This window comes from Channa argus, chromosome 8, assembly GCF_033026475.1.
Source record: "Channa argus isolate prfri chromosome 8, Channa argus male v1.0, whole genome shotgun sequence".
Classification (NCBI taxonomy): Eukaryota; Metazoa; Chordata; class Actinopteri; order Anabantiformes; family Channidae; genus Channa; species Channa argus.
Genome location: NC_090204.1, coordinates 19,453,433 through 19,466,603, shown reverse-complemented (window position 1 = coordinate 19,466,603; position 13,171 = coordinate 19,453,433). Strand labels below are relative to the sequence as shown.

At 42.1% G+C, this 13,171-nt stretch overlaps 1 protein-coding gene across 1 annotated transcript; it reads right to left on the bottom strand.

Annotated features, from left to right (window-relative positions):
* Nucleotides 1–3,920: 3,920 nt before the first annotated feature.
* dmrt2b (doublesex and mab-3 related transcription factor 2b) lies at nt 3,921–9,269 on the bottom strand. Its single transcript, XM_067514404.1, has 3 exons — nt 7,143–9,269; nt 6,099–6,201; nt 3,921–5,298 (listed from the first exon to the last, which is right to left on the bottom strand). Exons 1-3 carry the CDS (start codon nt 7,530–7,532, stop codon nt 4,436–4,438), a joined length of 1,356 nt encoding a protein of 451 aa, XP_067370505.1. The 5' UTR covers nt 7,533–9,269; the 3' UTR covers nt 3,921–4,435.
* Between the last annotated feature and the right edge of the window lie 3,902 nt (nt 9,270–13,171).

The window sequence follows — 13,171 nt, the reverse complement described above, 5'->3', positions numbered from 1 at the left end:
TGTGTTTGTAAAATCATCGCCCAGGTCTTAACAGCAGACTCTGGATTGCCCTGCTGGAAATCCATCTGTACTGTGCAGACAGATTTATCTAGGCTGTCAAATGATATGATCTATTGATCGTGTCTTGTTTGTCTGTGTGTCTGTCCACCCATTCCTTATATAAGATATTTCAGGTCTTAAGCACCGCTTGTTTGCCACTTGGAACAACCATATATCTTTCCAGACTTTGAAAACTTGCCCTGATTTGATCACTGAAGGTTAACATTTATAACACAAAATGTCTCAGACATCAATGTCAAATTTTGGACAAAACAAGAAAAATGATTCCTGGCAGTGTTTTCTAGCGTCTAAACAAATTACATCAATGGCTGGAGGGGGTCAGTACGATTAAAGGTTGACATTTCAGGAAGAGTTGAAGCCGTATCTCTTCACTGTTTGGCTCTGGCTCTGCCTCAGTCATAGCTTCCTTTTACTGTATGTACTTATACGTTTAGTTGAGGGTTCATTGAAATATTTGTGTGCCGGCTGATGTAATGTCATGCTGAACATGCTTTTATTACTGGAGTGTATCTACACACACTCACACACACACACACACACACACACACACACACACACACACACACAGCTGTAGTGTAACCCTACACCAGTATCTCTAAGTCAGGCACAGCTACAAGACACCAGAGAGCATGCAGGGCTGTTGCAGGGCAGGGTGGGACAGGAGAGACAGCGAAGTGCGTGGCATCTTGGCAGGCAGATCAAACACTCTGCCCTGAGCCCTGATACGCAATGTCGCAGATAGTTGGTGAAATAAATAGCGGGAATACTGGCTGGAGTGTAATGATAACATCCATCAGTACACCAAAGATAGCAGACTTACAAATACAAAGTCCTAACGAATAAAGCCATGCAGAAAGTGCCAGTATTTCTCCTTGGGGGAAGTGAATTTATTAAAAAAAAGAATCAGCAAAGAGAATTTGATGATGAATGTCAATTAGTTAGTGCCAGACAATATATGTGTGGGTCTTGTTGTTGTATTTATGTGTTTTTTTTGTTTGTCCTTTCGGCTTTATCCCGTGAGTTCAGGGTCGCCACAGCGGATCATTGTCCACATGTTGATTTGGCAAAGTTTTTACACCAGATGCCCTTCCTGGCGCAACCCTCCCCAATTTCTACCGGGCCCCTATTCCCTTCCCCACAGCTGGGGAGGGGAATAGGGGTTCTGGGTTCACTTCGACATATAGGTGGGGCCGGGGATCGAACCACTAACCCTGTGGTCCGTGGACGACTGACATTACCAAGAGCTTCAGTATATATATATGTATCATTTTAAATAAATAAATTGATTTAGGACTGAAAAACAGGTCAACAAATGGGTATGAATGCACAAAAAAAAAAAACATCTGTCACTGCAGAAATAGGCTTTCTATCAATTTTTGAGCAACTTTTGTGTCACAGAACATTATCGTGGCTCATTGTGGGAAAGATTTTGTAAGCAATTCATCGGACCGACTAAGAACAGCAACTCCGCCTTCACTTGACAACAGGTTTATAACAACCGCCAGCAAATAACCTTTTGGATTGTGGTGGAAGCCACACAGAAGCTCTTGAACATCAAATCAAACTTTCAGATGTTCATTCTTTAAATTAAAGAAAATCATCCACTTGCCTAATAAAAAAACGTTCTGTTCTTATTCAGTGTAATGCTGCGGAAGAGACATAACTATGGGGACTCATCCTCGGTTCAGCCGTGTGATTATTAAAAAAAAAATAAAAAAATCATCTGGGCAGATATTCTGTTTCTCTCTTTTCAAACTTAGCGTGTCAGAAGCAGTGTCCTCATCAAGCTGGAGAGTTCTATTCACTGTCCAAACCATCCCTTCACAACACTATTAAATTCAGTGAGTAGCTCTCTCAAAAGAGCCAAGAGAAATGACCTTGCCGCACTAAGACATATGCTTTAGTCCACTTTCATGAGGAGAGCTGGCAGGACGATCAAAGGCTTTCCACTGACCCTGATGCTAAATGTTGCTGATGATCTGTCCAAGGGGAGAGCTACCAATGATCATACCAAACAAGTAGAGAGGTCTGGCCGCTCTATTCGAGTTCTGAAGTGAGGTCGGACTCGTGTGCAAAAAAAACCCTGTTTTGACTGTCTGCCTTCCCTGCATATCTGCGTTTGTGCACAGCTCATGCAAACACTGTAAGGTGGTAAAGAACATGAAGGCAACGAGAAAACAGATCAGTTTGATTTTCTGTACAAAACAGCTGCAGTGCAGTGGCTCGCAACAGGGCTACGGTGGCAAATGGAAGGACTGCAATGCTTGGTTATTGATGGAAAGGGGTGAATAAGCAAAGTTAAAGAAAAAAAAAACTGGGTGGAGGTGAACAAAGAGTTTGGAAGGACTTGGAGCACTTGGAGCCCTCCCTCTCCCCACCCACCAGCTCTCTCCAGCTTATTTCTCTTATTCCTTCCCATCTTTCCCAGTCAACTAATGCAGAGTTAAAGGGAAACGCCAAAGCAAAACATTTCTACCCCGAAACAGAGTGATATCAATTCTGCTGAAATGGAAATGAGTGAACAGCAGGAGGACCAGAGGTGGGCGACAAAAGGAAGAGGGTGTGGAAGGAGAAGCGTGGAAAAAAAATAAAATTAATTCATCTTTTCAACCTGTTGAAAACTGCTTTGTCAGCAAAGGGGCCAAAATGCAATAACCACAACACATTTTCTTTCATAGGCAACAACAGGAAATATTAAACTGGTGATCAAGTCAAGTGATCCAAAAAGCACAGAACAAAAAAGCTCATTTGTCCCTGGCACTGTCCTAACAAGAACAGTGGAACGTGGGAGGCGTTCTGGAGCAGGGTTGCTATCCATCAAACCACCACACACACACCTGGTCCAAAGACAGTCCAGAATGAAACATGGGGGAACTGGATAAATGAGCTTTTCTCTTAGCTTTGCCGGAGGGAAAATTGATTCATATCCTCTGTGTTATTCTTCACAGAAGTCATTATCACCCCGTTGTGACTGATGCTTATCTTTTTCTTTTTTTTTATCATCGTGCTTAAAATGGCAATTTGCACTCTGCAAGGAAGAGGTTTTAATATTGTAAAATTCTCACAGATCGTGCACAATAAAACACAATTGGACATATTAAGTTATTTCAGGCTCACGGCCTTATCGTCCTCTGTGCTTCCCTCCCCTCTTTTTGTCTGTCTGTGAAAAGACGGTGTGAAAGACATTCTGATGTGCTGGTAGATATGCACACAAACAAAGACACGGAGCAGTGCGCTATCGCCTCTGTGTTGACGCCACAAGGTCCAGGGCTGTCAAAAGTATCTGACCTCCATCTCTGTGAGATTACGGCACAGAACAAAATAAAAAAGTAAGGAGACGAAAGTCGAAAGTGGATATAGATCAAATGCATGTTCAAACAAACTCGGACGTCGTCAGGCTCAGTATGCAATAAAGGACAATGTCACCTAAGCCCTTCAGTAAATATTTCCTATTTCCTTGTATGATAAATTGTACTTATGTTTTGTTTTTTTAAATGTGGTGTTTCAGATCTGACATTTGGAAAACAACAGAGAATGAAATACCAATAAACAACAAATATAATTTTTTTTTCCCACTAGGAGAAGCCAATAAAAGCAAAAAATATCAGAGAGAGAGAGGGTTTTAGTGTCAGTCCTTTCTTGGCTATTAGAGAAAGAGGTTCACAAACTCTTGCTCTGAGCCCTTTTTAACAGTCTCTTCACCTCATGGTTCCCGTTTCATTGTTAGTTTTCTTATTAGTTTTAAAGAGATTTCCAAGCAGCACCCCACTGCCGTGCCCCAGAGCAGCTTAGAGATCATCCAGGTACATCTAGACTTTGATTTAAAAATCAAATCATAGAGAGATAAAAAGAAAAAATGGCCACAAGTACAAACAGTATTTGAGTTTTTTAACAACTTTGTTTTATGGTTGTGCTGTACAGTTTTTCAGCAGGAAAAGGGGAATGAAAGATGATTGATGCGAGCCAGGAAGTGAGAAAAGGGGTTCAGTACATTTTTACCACCATGCTGTCAAGAGTATAAAAAAAAGAGTAACAATAGGAAAGTGTATATTTGTACAAAATATGCTCAATGTAAGCAAGTAAATAAAAATCTAGTATTAAGGTACATGTATGTCTTTCATCGTTTTGTTTTAATGAATAGTTAAAATAGAGCAAATGACATTTTTATGAAAAATGAGGTACACACACTGTAATTTATATCCTAGAAATAGTTTTTAAATATCAAATCCATAATTGCTTTAAAGCAACTCACCCTTGTCAAGAAATGTCTTTCAAAGCCTGTTATGCAGCTAAGCCATTTTTATTTTTAAAACCTCAGCATCAATCTTCCGTCTGCACATAAACAAAGTGCACTACACCGCTTTCCATTTGCCTGTCAGGCCCTCAGCAGAGCCTCTACAGAGAAAGGTAATGGCCTCACAGTGGGAGTCCTGACTGAACTGCCATGAGAGCTCTTGACAGCGTCCGCATGAGCACCTGCTTCGGCGGCAGGAGTGTCGGCGCTCCAGCCCTTAGTTGTCAGAGGCCTGCGATCCAAAGTCTTGCTGTGTGCACTGACGTCTGGTCCACACAGGATACCGTGGCCTGATTCGAAAATAGAGCACGCAACGGTTGGAGAGCCATTGGAGTTCATTATTCCTGTTGGTCGTGAAGGGGATTTGACAGGGTCTAGACGTGACAAGGTGCTGCTGTGATGTTTGGGCCTCTGTTGTGACGGTGGATGTATCAGCTCTGGTCGGCCTTTCTTCCCACAGCCTTTCCATCCATTCTGCACGTCCTCGTCCTCCCCAGTTTCCTCCGTGCTTCGGCACAACAAGACGTCACTGTAGTCTCCGTCAGCAGGGGATCTGCTCCTGAGGTGGAAAAACTGGTAGAACTGGAAGTCACGCTCATACAGAGGCTTATATTTATACACAGGCACATAGCTGGATGTCCCTGCAGTGGAGGGGTCCTTGTTGAGAGGACAGCAGTGGAGGTTGGGGGACACGGGCAGAGGTGGAGGGTGAAGCACAGGGCCAGGGCCAACGAGGCCAGAGGAGGGGAAGGTGGCGTCGCTCTGCAGCTCTATCTGTCTCAGCTCATGCTCCAGCATGACATTCTCCAGCTCCTTGTCCGCGAACGCTCGCCGTTTCCTCATCCGAGCGCTGATGGAGGGGCACGTGAAGTGCGTTTGGTCACGTTCTACCTGCTTGGACCAGCCGGAGGTGTCGTCCTCCAAATGCAACCCTGGTTTTAGCCCTGCACATTGGAACAAAGCCACACGCTGTTACGTGTTGATCCATTCAATTTATTTATGAATTATGACGTTGTTCCAACCAATGAATTGTTGTTTATGTTTAAGTACTGTGTGGCTGTTGTTTTAATTATACAGTTGGTTAGCTGTGTCATTTTTGCTTTGCTGTGAGCACACAGAGGCTCAGAGGGCTGTAAAGAAGACACAGCCTTCAGCAGGCTTTGACTCTAAGCCAGCAGGTATTAATACACACTGTGTATTACAGTGAAAGCCTGTTGTTGTGACATGGTGAAGCTACAATGATCAGAGCTGTTTAAATAAGTTAAATGTGTGTAATGCTGGTTATTGACGTCCCAGAGGAAGCACAGGAAGTAAATGCAGTTGCACTTACAGTAGTATGTGCGCATATACACATACAGGTACACAAAGTATATACAGAACACATCTGGGGACAGGGTGATGAACAACATTTAGTGAGATTATATTCCATTTTGGAAAAAGAAAGTTCACAGTAATATTCATTTTAAGCTCCAGACTTGATTTGTGGAAATTGTTACATCAGTTAAATTGAACCTGCAGAATAAAAGTGAGCTCACAAATTCCTACAAACACAGGAAGTCAGTTCCTCTAGAATTCTCTAGTTATTTATGATGTGAATGTAGACATTGGATGCAATAAAGCCAAAAATTTAAACATTTACTCAGAGTCCTATCTGAGCTACTGAAAAAAAAAATGCACTTTTTAATCACAGCCTGGCAGAACAATGGTATGTTAATGAGAAGACGAGATGTTAATTAAACTGTACCCTGCAGGATGCTTTTAGTCAGGACGCTCGACTCAGCTGCTCTGCTGTAACGCTGATACGCTGTCCGCCTCAACGGAGCTGCACACTTGACCCCCCTTTTACCCTGAGAGAAACATGGGAGCAGGAATTAGACATTTGGACATAATGATATTATATGAGAATGTCCCCCAAGGGTGATTAAAGGCAATTAACAAATACTGTAGGAGGAGGACTTATTGATTCTGAAAAATGTGGGAGATTTTCAGCAGTTTACCCTGTTGAAACACAGTAAATGGACAGTAATTTCATCCCGTGTAAAAAAAAAAAAAAAAAAAAACTAAATACCCTAATCTATGCAGCTTTCATTTAAGTTAATATACTTTTAATGATTTTTTTTAAATTAATAACTCAATCTAAAATATACTTATACTTATACTTAATGTTTATATTCTGCCTTTAGCTATGAACACAGATTGATTTTTGCTCCTGCTGATGAGAGAAACTTAGCTTGGACACCAGACATCCTCTGAGGGACTTACTGAGAGCAAAGATAAAAAATATATGTAATGGTTTAGTATTGCATATTCTAGTTGTGAAGTTGTATATTGTTGTTTTTTTCTATTTTCAAATTATCTCCTGTAAAAAAATACTGTTAGAGAAACTTTACAAACAAATAAAGCTTAACAAATAAATTGACAGCTCACATTTATTTCTTAGTAAAACCCCAAATATTCTGCAAAAGTAAAAAAAAAAAATCATGTTCATATAAATACAAGAAATAAATTGCAACAACAATGCTCTGTCATTCTGGCTATTATATTTCTAGCCATGATTCTGTGAAGTTCTGTGAAGTGGCTGATTTTCACCTTAAAAATCAACATGGACACATGAAAAAAAAGCACTAATTTGACCTTCAGTCTCAATCATTTGAACTTTTTCAAAAGGTTACTCTGCTCATCCCTCCAGTTGTGTCATTGTCTCTCAATGACTTTGCCTCCCATCGACCACACAGCGGAGAAAGTGTTCATTCGCTTTATTTCTCCATCAACGATCTCCATCACTGACCTGCACTTGTGCTCTCCTCACCTCTGCAGCCTGCTGCCGCCTCAGCGCGACCTGCGCCGCCATGACGCGCTGCCGCTCCACCACCAGCAGGCAGCAGGCGCAGCGACAGTCCCTCCAGCGGCAGAAGCGTTTGTGGCCTTTTAGACACGAAACGACGCCGTGGTTCCGACAGCGAGCGCATTTGGGGCTGCGGGTCATCTTGCGTTGTTTCTGCTGCTGGCGCTCTGGAGACACGGCCACTTTATCTTGTCCTTCGTCTCCGGGGCGGCAGCTGCGCTGCGCTGTGCATCCGTCAGTGCTTGTCACATCAACAACAACTTCTTCAGATTTTAGTACGTAAACTTTTGCTGTGGTCTGTTGCTCTGGGCCTCCTTCCAGCTGAGAGGACATCTAGGACTAACAGCACCGGAATCACGCTTTTAATTCACAACGTTGCTCGTAACTTACTCAACGTTCACGCAAAAATATAAAAACTGGTAGTTATTTGTTTAAATGACATAAATGGATTCTCTGCACATATTTTCATTAAACAGTAAAGAAGCGGGTAAGGCACAGAAGCGGCGCGGTTTTACGCACGCATTTTAATCACAGCACTATGAGCTCTTACGTATTCTCCTGATGTATACTGATATGCTTCAGTCAGAGACGCATTAAAAGTATGATCCCGGGCTAAAAGAGCAAGAAACCAGCAGAAAAGAGTTCTTTGCACAAACCCGAGAAACGTGGCTGCCCGCTCCAGCCTGCTGCTGTACCTGACGGCACACTGAGCGTGGAAACTTTTGCAGCCTACCGCCAGGCGTTTGAAATGTTAAGCCTCTCTCAGCTGCGCTCTGACGCGGTTTCCAAGAACAAGCAGATAGGAGACCGGGCCACAATGCCGTGCTCCTGGCGAGGGACCCATGAGCCAAGGTTTGGTTGACGCTTTGGTTCACAGAAAATGCAGCACCCTCTCCCTATAAACACCTGCCCTGCCCACCTGCGAAGGTGTTCTCATCTTTCAGCTAAAATCCTGGGATCTTTCCAGACTCACGTCCCCACATTCCAGCCATACGTTAAAGAGGAAGATCACAATATGTGTTAAGGTAAAAGTTGTGCTTAAAAAATGTATGTTAACTAAATTATCGATTTTCCTAAATCAAAATGATCAAAAACATCACTGATCACTCTTCATATGGGCGCTGAAGAGTAAAGCATTACGTGTGTCTTACCAGAGTGGACTAATTACAGATGCACTTTGGGGCATTGGAGAAATGAGACAGGCCGAGAGAGGGGGGCATTTACATGTTCATGTCCATGTTCACGTACAGTACAGGCCATATACGCTTCTCACTCATTCATAATATCGTCAAACCATTCAGCCATTTTTTGTCTTTACTGATGTTTCTGGGTCCAACATTTAAAGATAAAAAAAACCTTAGTTAAGTGAAATGAACAATACACTGGAGTCGAATAATTTAATCCACTCATTGTTGAATAATATAATTTAATGTTGATATCAGGTAATGAATAGATGGAAGCCACCGTTTGAGATATTAGTTTTAATTATACGCGCTTCTCTTTGTCTCATTATGCGTAAAGTGAATTTTAGTGGATGTTGATAATGTGCTGCACTCACCTCCTCATGATGCTAATGTAGTGCTAGGTTTGACAAAAGCATAAAAAAATGTTCCCCTGACCATTAAACCATTAAAAGCTGTAACCAAGCAGTGCCACAGACCCCGCAGACCCTGCAGACACGGTATGAAAAGTGTGCGCCCTACTGGAAGTGTTTAGCAATTACACCCAGGGTCATTCTTCAGGGCTACAACCTTTGTGATTTCCATCATGTCACCACAGAGATAAGTCGTTCACATATTGTCCACCCCAGTATCTTTTTTTGGTCAGATATTATTAAAAAAAATGTGGCTCAACCTAGAACAATCAGAAGAACACATGATCCCGGCGACAGGCACAGGACTTCCCTGAGCTTTGTACAGTCAAAGCAGTTACCAACACAGTTCCCCTGAGTGCAGCACCTACAATTTTAGCTCATGAAAACTAATTATCGCAATTTCCACTTCACATTTCCGGCAAATGATGATTAACTCACTATCACCGGCACTAACTGTAATTCAAAAAGTATTTAAATTGCAGATGCTTTATGCAAAACGTCCTACTCCCAAGAGAAATCCTTTCAAAACCCCCAAGATTTATTGTAACATATGCAAACGTTTTATTTGCGTATGCAAATTTGCCAAACTTTTAGTTTAATATATTCATTTCACAAATTGCCTTTCATGTTTTCTGAATTCAGATGATTTTAGTGTAAAGCTTATTTACAGTTTGGCTGTAAAATGATATGATGCCTTTATCACTTTTTTTTTTTTTTTTGTCCTTTTGGCTTATCCCCCGAGTTCAGGGTCGCCACAACGCATCATTGTCCTTATGTTGATTTGGCTGTTTTTTTTTATGCCGGATGCTCTTCCTCCACTGCTTCCTGATGCAACCTTCCCCAATTTCTACCGGACCGGCACTGCACAGCTGGGGAGAGGAATGGGCTGTTAGAGGTTCAGTTTCTTGCCCAGAGACACTTCGACATACTTCGTGCCTTCATCACCATAATGGCAAATAATCATATATGCTATGAGTGTTGAAACATTTTTTTTATTCTATGTGTGAATTTACAACGGGAGTAAAGCAACTGTTTTCAAATCATCAAAGGAACAGAATCTTATATCAAAAGGTTTTTTCTGGGGGAAAGTTCAAACGGCATGTTATAGTTCACACCCTGGAGCTCAGATGTCAAAGGCCCAATCACCTTTTGTCTTCATCCTTCACTTAGCTGTAGCCAGAAGTGCCCAGCCAGGAGATTTCAGAGAGCTATCATCTCATAAAAAGGTTAAAAGATAAAATATCGGAGCCAGATCCAGCTGAGCCTCAAAAGTATAATCACCAGTGTGATACAACCAATTTTAATCTGAGGCTGTGCCACAGTGTGACAATGAAGACAAAGAGCAAACAGAATCACAGTAATCAAGGGTTATAAAACTATATATTGGTTTTGCTGGTTTTCCAGGGTCTTTAAAAGTCACATTGCATTAAGCTCCTATTTGCAATATTCTCAGGGTGAAATCTAGTCTCAACCATTCAGTGAAGTGGACATTTGGATTTGAAAACTTAGGCTCAATGAAATATGCTGAAATGTCATTAATCAACTACAGATTTTTTTTATTTTCCATTGTTGAAATGCATACGCTTATGGAAATGGACAGGAAATGGTAGAATTACAGAAGCTGTCCACCACCAGGTCCATCCTGTGTTGGTGCCTCTTTTCTGAGTGCTGTGACTAACGCTCAAAGGGAACCTGTGTAAGACAAAGCATTAGGAGAGAAGCAGCAGCCCTACTGATCCCATATGCATCAAAGGAGGCACAAAGCAGTGAGGAAGGTTATATAAAAAGATGCTGTCCCAAGGGTCTCCAATACCCAGAGGATTGGTGATATTCTCTCATATAGAAATGAACACATGCTACTGTACTATGGTGTCAGTTTGGTTGTGGCTGTTCTTATGCAGGACTATTCAAATCAAAGAGACATCAAAGAAAACCAATTCAAATGTATGCTTCTGTTTTTAGTGTAATGCAGTTCGTCATCTGAGCAATTTCAGTGTCCGAAAACAAGAAGGAGAGAAACAAATACGACAAGCACGTTGTTGGAAATGTTAACGTGAAACCAAATTTTAATGGTATAAAATGACCTGTCGACACTTCGTCAAAGCTAGATGTTGTGGTAACTAGGCCTTTTGCGTGTACAGCGCATTTAGCGCAGCAGTACAAAATCCATGATTTGCTTGTTGTTTGTTTGCATGATTAAAGGATGTCAAAAAAAAAAAAAAGCACAACTCGTGGAAAGTGTTGATGACACTGGATAGAAATGGATGGATGGCTGACTGCTGCTTGGTCCATATATGATTTTCTGCAGTATACCCATGGAAAACATGTAAGTACCCCTCTTGTTAATACCATCAGCTCGGCTGCTGTCTGCAGTGGAGTGCACCTCTCAGAGCCCCTTGACTCTCAGACAAATTGACTGTCATCTGCAGTGACATGGTGCTCTGGCATTCCCGTCACATGTCCTCCTCTTTCCTCCACTCTTCGTCCTGCGGTTGTATCCAGAGTTGCACCCATCTACTTCCATTTTCATAGCAGAGATGGAGTTTGACAGACTCCTTGGCTCCCACCATTCGGCCTTCCAGAGTGTCCTCTTTTATCTGCCTCCCCCATGACTATGACTGGCACCCTCAATCAACTTGTGAAGGAACTCAAAACACAAAAGACAACTTTTATGTTATGCTCAAGGACAAGAGGGCTCCTCCAACTCCATGTAATGTGCTGAAGTTTAGAGGTAGAAAACAGAGGAGTTAGGAGTCAGGGTGCGTTTTTAAACGAAACCCTGAGCCGAATGTCAATTCACTTCAAAGAGAGAAATAAAAAGACACTGAGCTCTGTTTCATGGTGCCTTTACACAAAGGCTTTTGCACCTTTATCCACCTACATCCTAAAAGCAGTCGGCACCCTGGCAGTTATCAGCACAAGGCAGGGGCCATTAAGCTGACAGTTTTTTTCAAGGGAGGTTTAAGAGGGAGGTTAAGGAGTATCTGAGTTTGTCAAGCCTGTTAAAATGGAACAAATGCCTGCTTGAATAAATACACTTCCAACCCCATCATATTAGACACTGGTTAACCCTTTGAATGCTAAACAACCTGAATGGCTGGACTTGGATTTGGACACCATAGCTCTGTCACGTGACACTACAGGGAAGAGGTGATGCTTCAAAGAACGATACAAATTAGTATAAGGAGGTGTTTTTGCATGCATGTGGGCCAGATGCAGCCAGAGTTCAAACATCGGAATACTGTGACTTTTAACTTGTAAAATTAGAGGTTTTCATTGGGTGTAAATAGGATTTCGCTTTCTCACAAATAAGTCTGCTTATGAAAAAACACTACAGTCACGGGAGTGCAGCTCAGAAAAAAAAGGAAAGAGAAAGGAGAAATAAAAGACGACCAGATGCACACTGGAATTTCTGGCTGCATTTGTGTCTCTGCTTGCAGCCGCATAACTGAGGCCATAGTTACATTAGCATCTCCATGATGCAATGCTTGTTGACCTGAAGAAAATCCTCCAGGAGCCAGGAGTTGCATCTTCATGGTCCATTTGAGCCGACACTTTCTGCTGTTGGCTTCAACGTCTCCATGTGGCCCTTGTATTCCTCCTTTGTTCACTCCTATGTTGTTTGTGCTGCCTTGCTTGTCCGAGCAGCTCTCTTTCATTTCCAAGATATGTTGTGAATGTAAATTTTGGTCTAAGCTTAATTCTAAATTGTCCACTAGTCATGAGTGTGGAAGTCCACATGGCATAGGCAGACTTTTACGTAGCACAGATTGAAATGAGAGGTTTTTGGCTGTAACAGTAAAAGCGATGTGATTTGACTGAATCATAATGCTGATCCGCCTGCTATCATTTTACTTAATGCACTTGATTTCTGTTAGCATTCCTCTTCACAGCGCCACATAAATCTGTTTGCGTGACTCAATCAAAATGAATCACTGCACTGCTGCTGTCAGACTGGATGTACCCACCGGACTGCGCTGCTGCAAGTGTCTCACTGTGCTCTCGCTGAGGATGAAAGTGAAAGTAATGGAATGTGACAAGTTTGCCATGATCTCATGAACATAAATGGAGACCAATGAAGCTGTTAGATGTGACTCAGAGGGAGATAAACTGACACGGAGGATCGATGTTCTTTTTCGCACGTTTGGTTTCAGGCCAAATCAATGGGAGACAGGTGTCGCTGACCAATACGCAGCAGTTGGACACTTTCTGCTGAATTAATTTGACCCCACTACTGCAATTATATATCAATGTGATCCTCAAGTCTGCTCAGGCTATAGCCGTAAAAAGCTTTGCGCCTCTGTTCAGACTATTGATTGATAGGTCAATGAACTCTTAAAGAATGTAGACGCAGCACCGTACATGTACACACAGAACA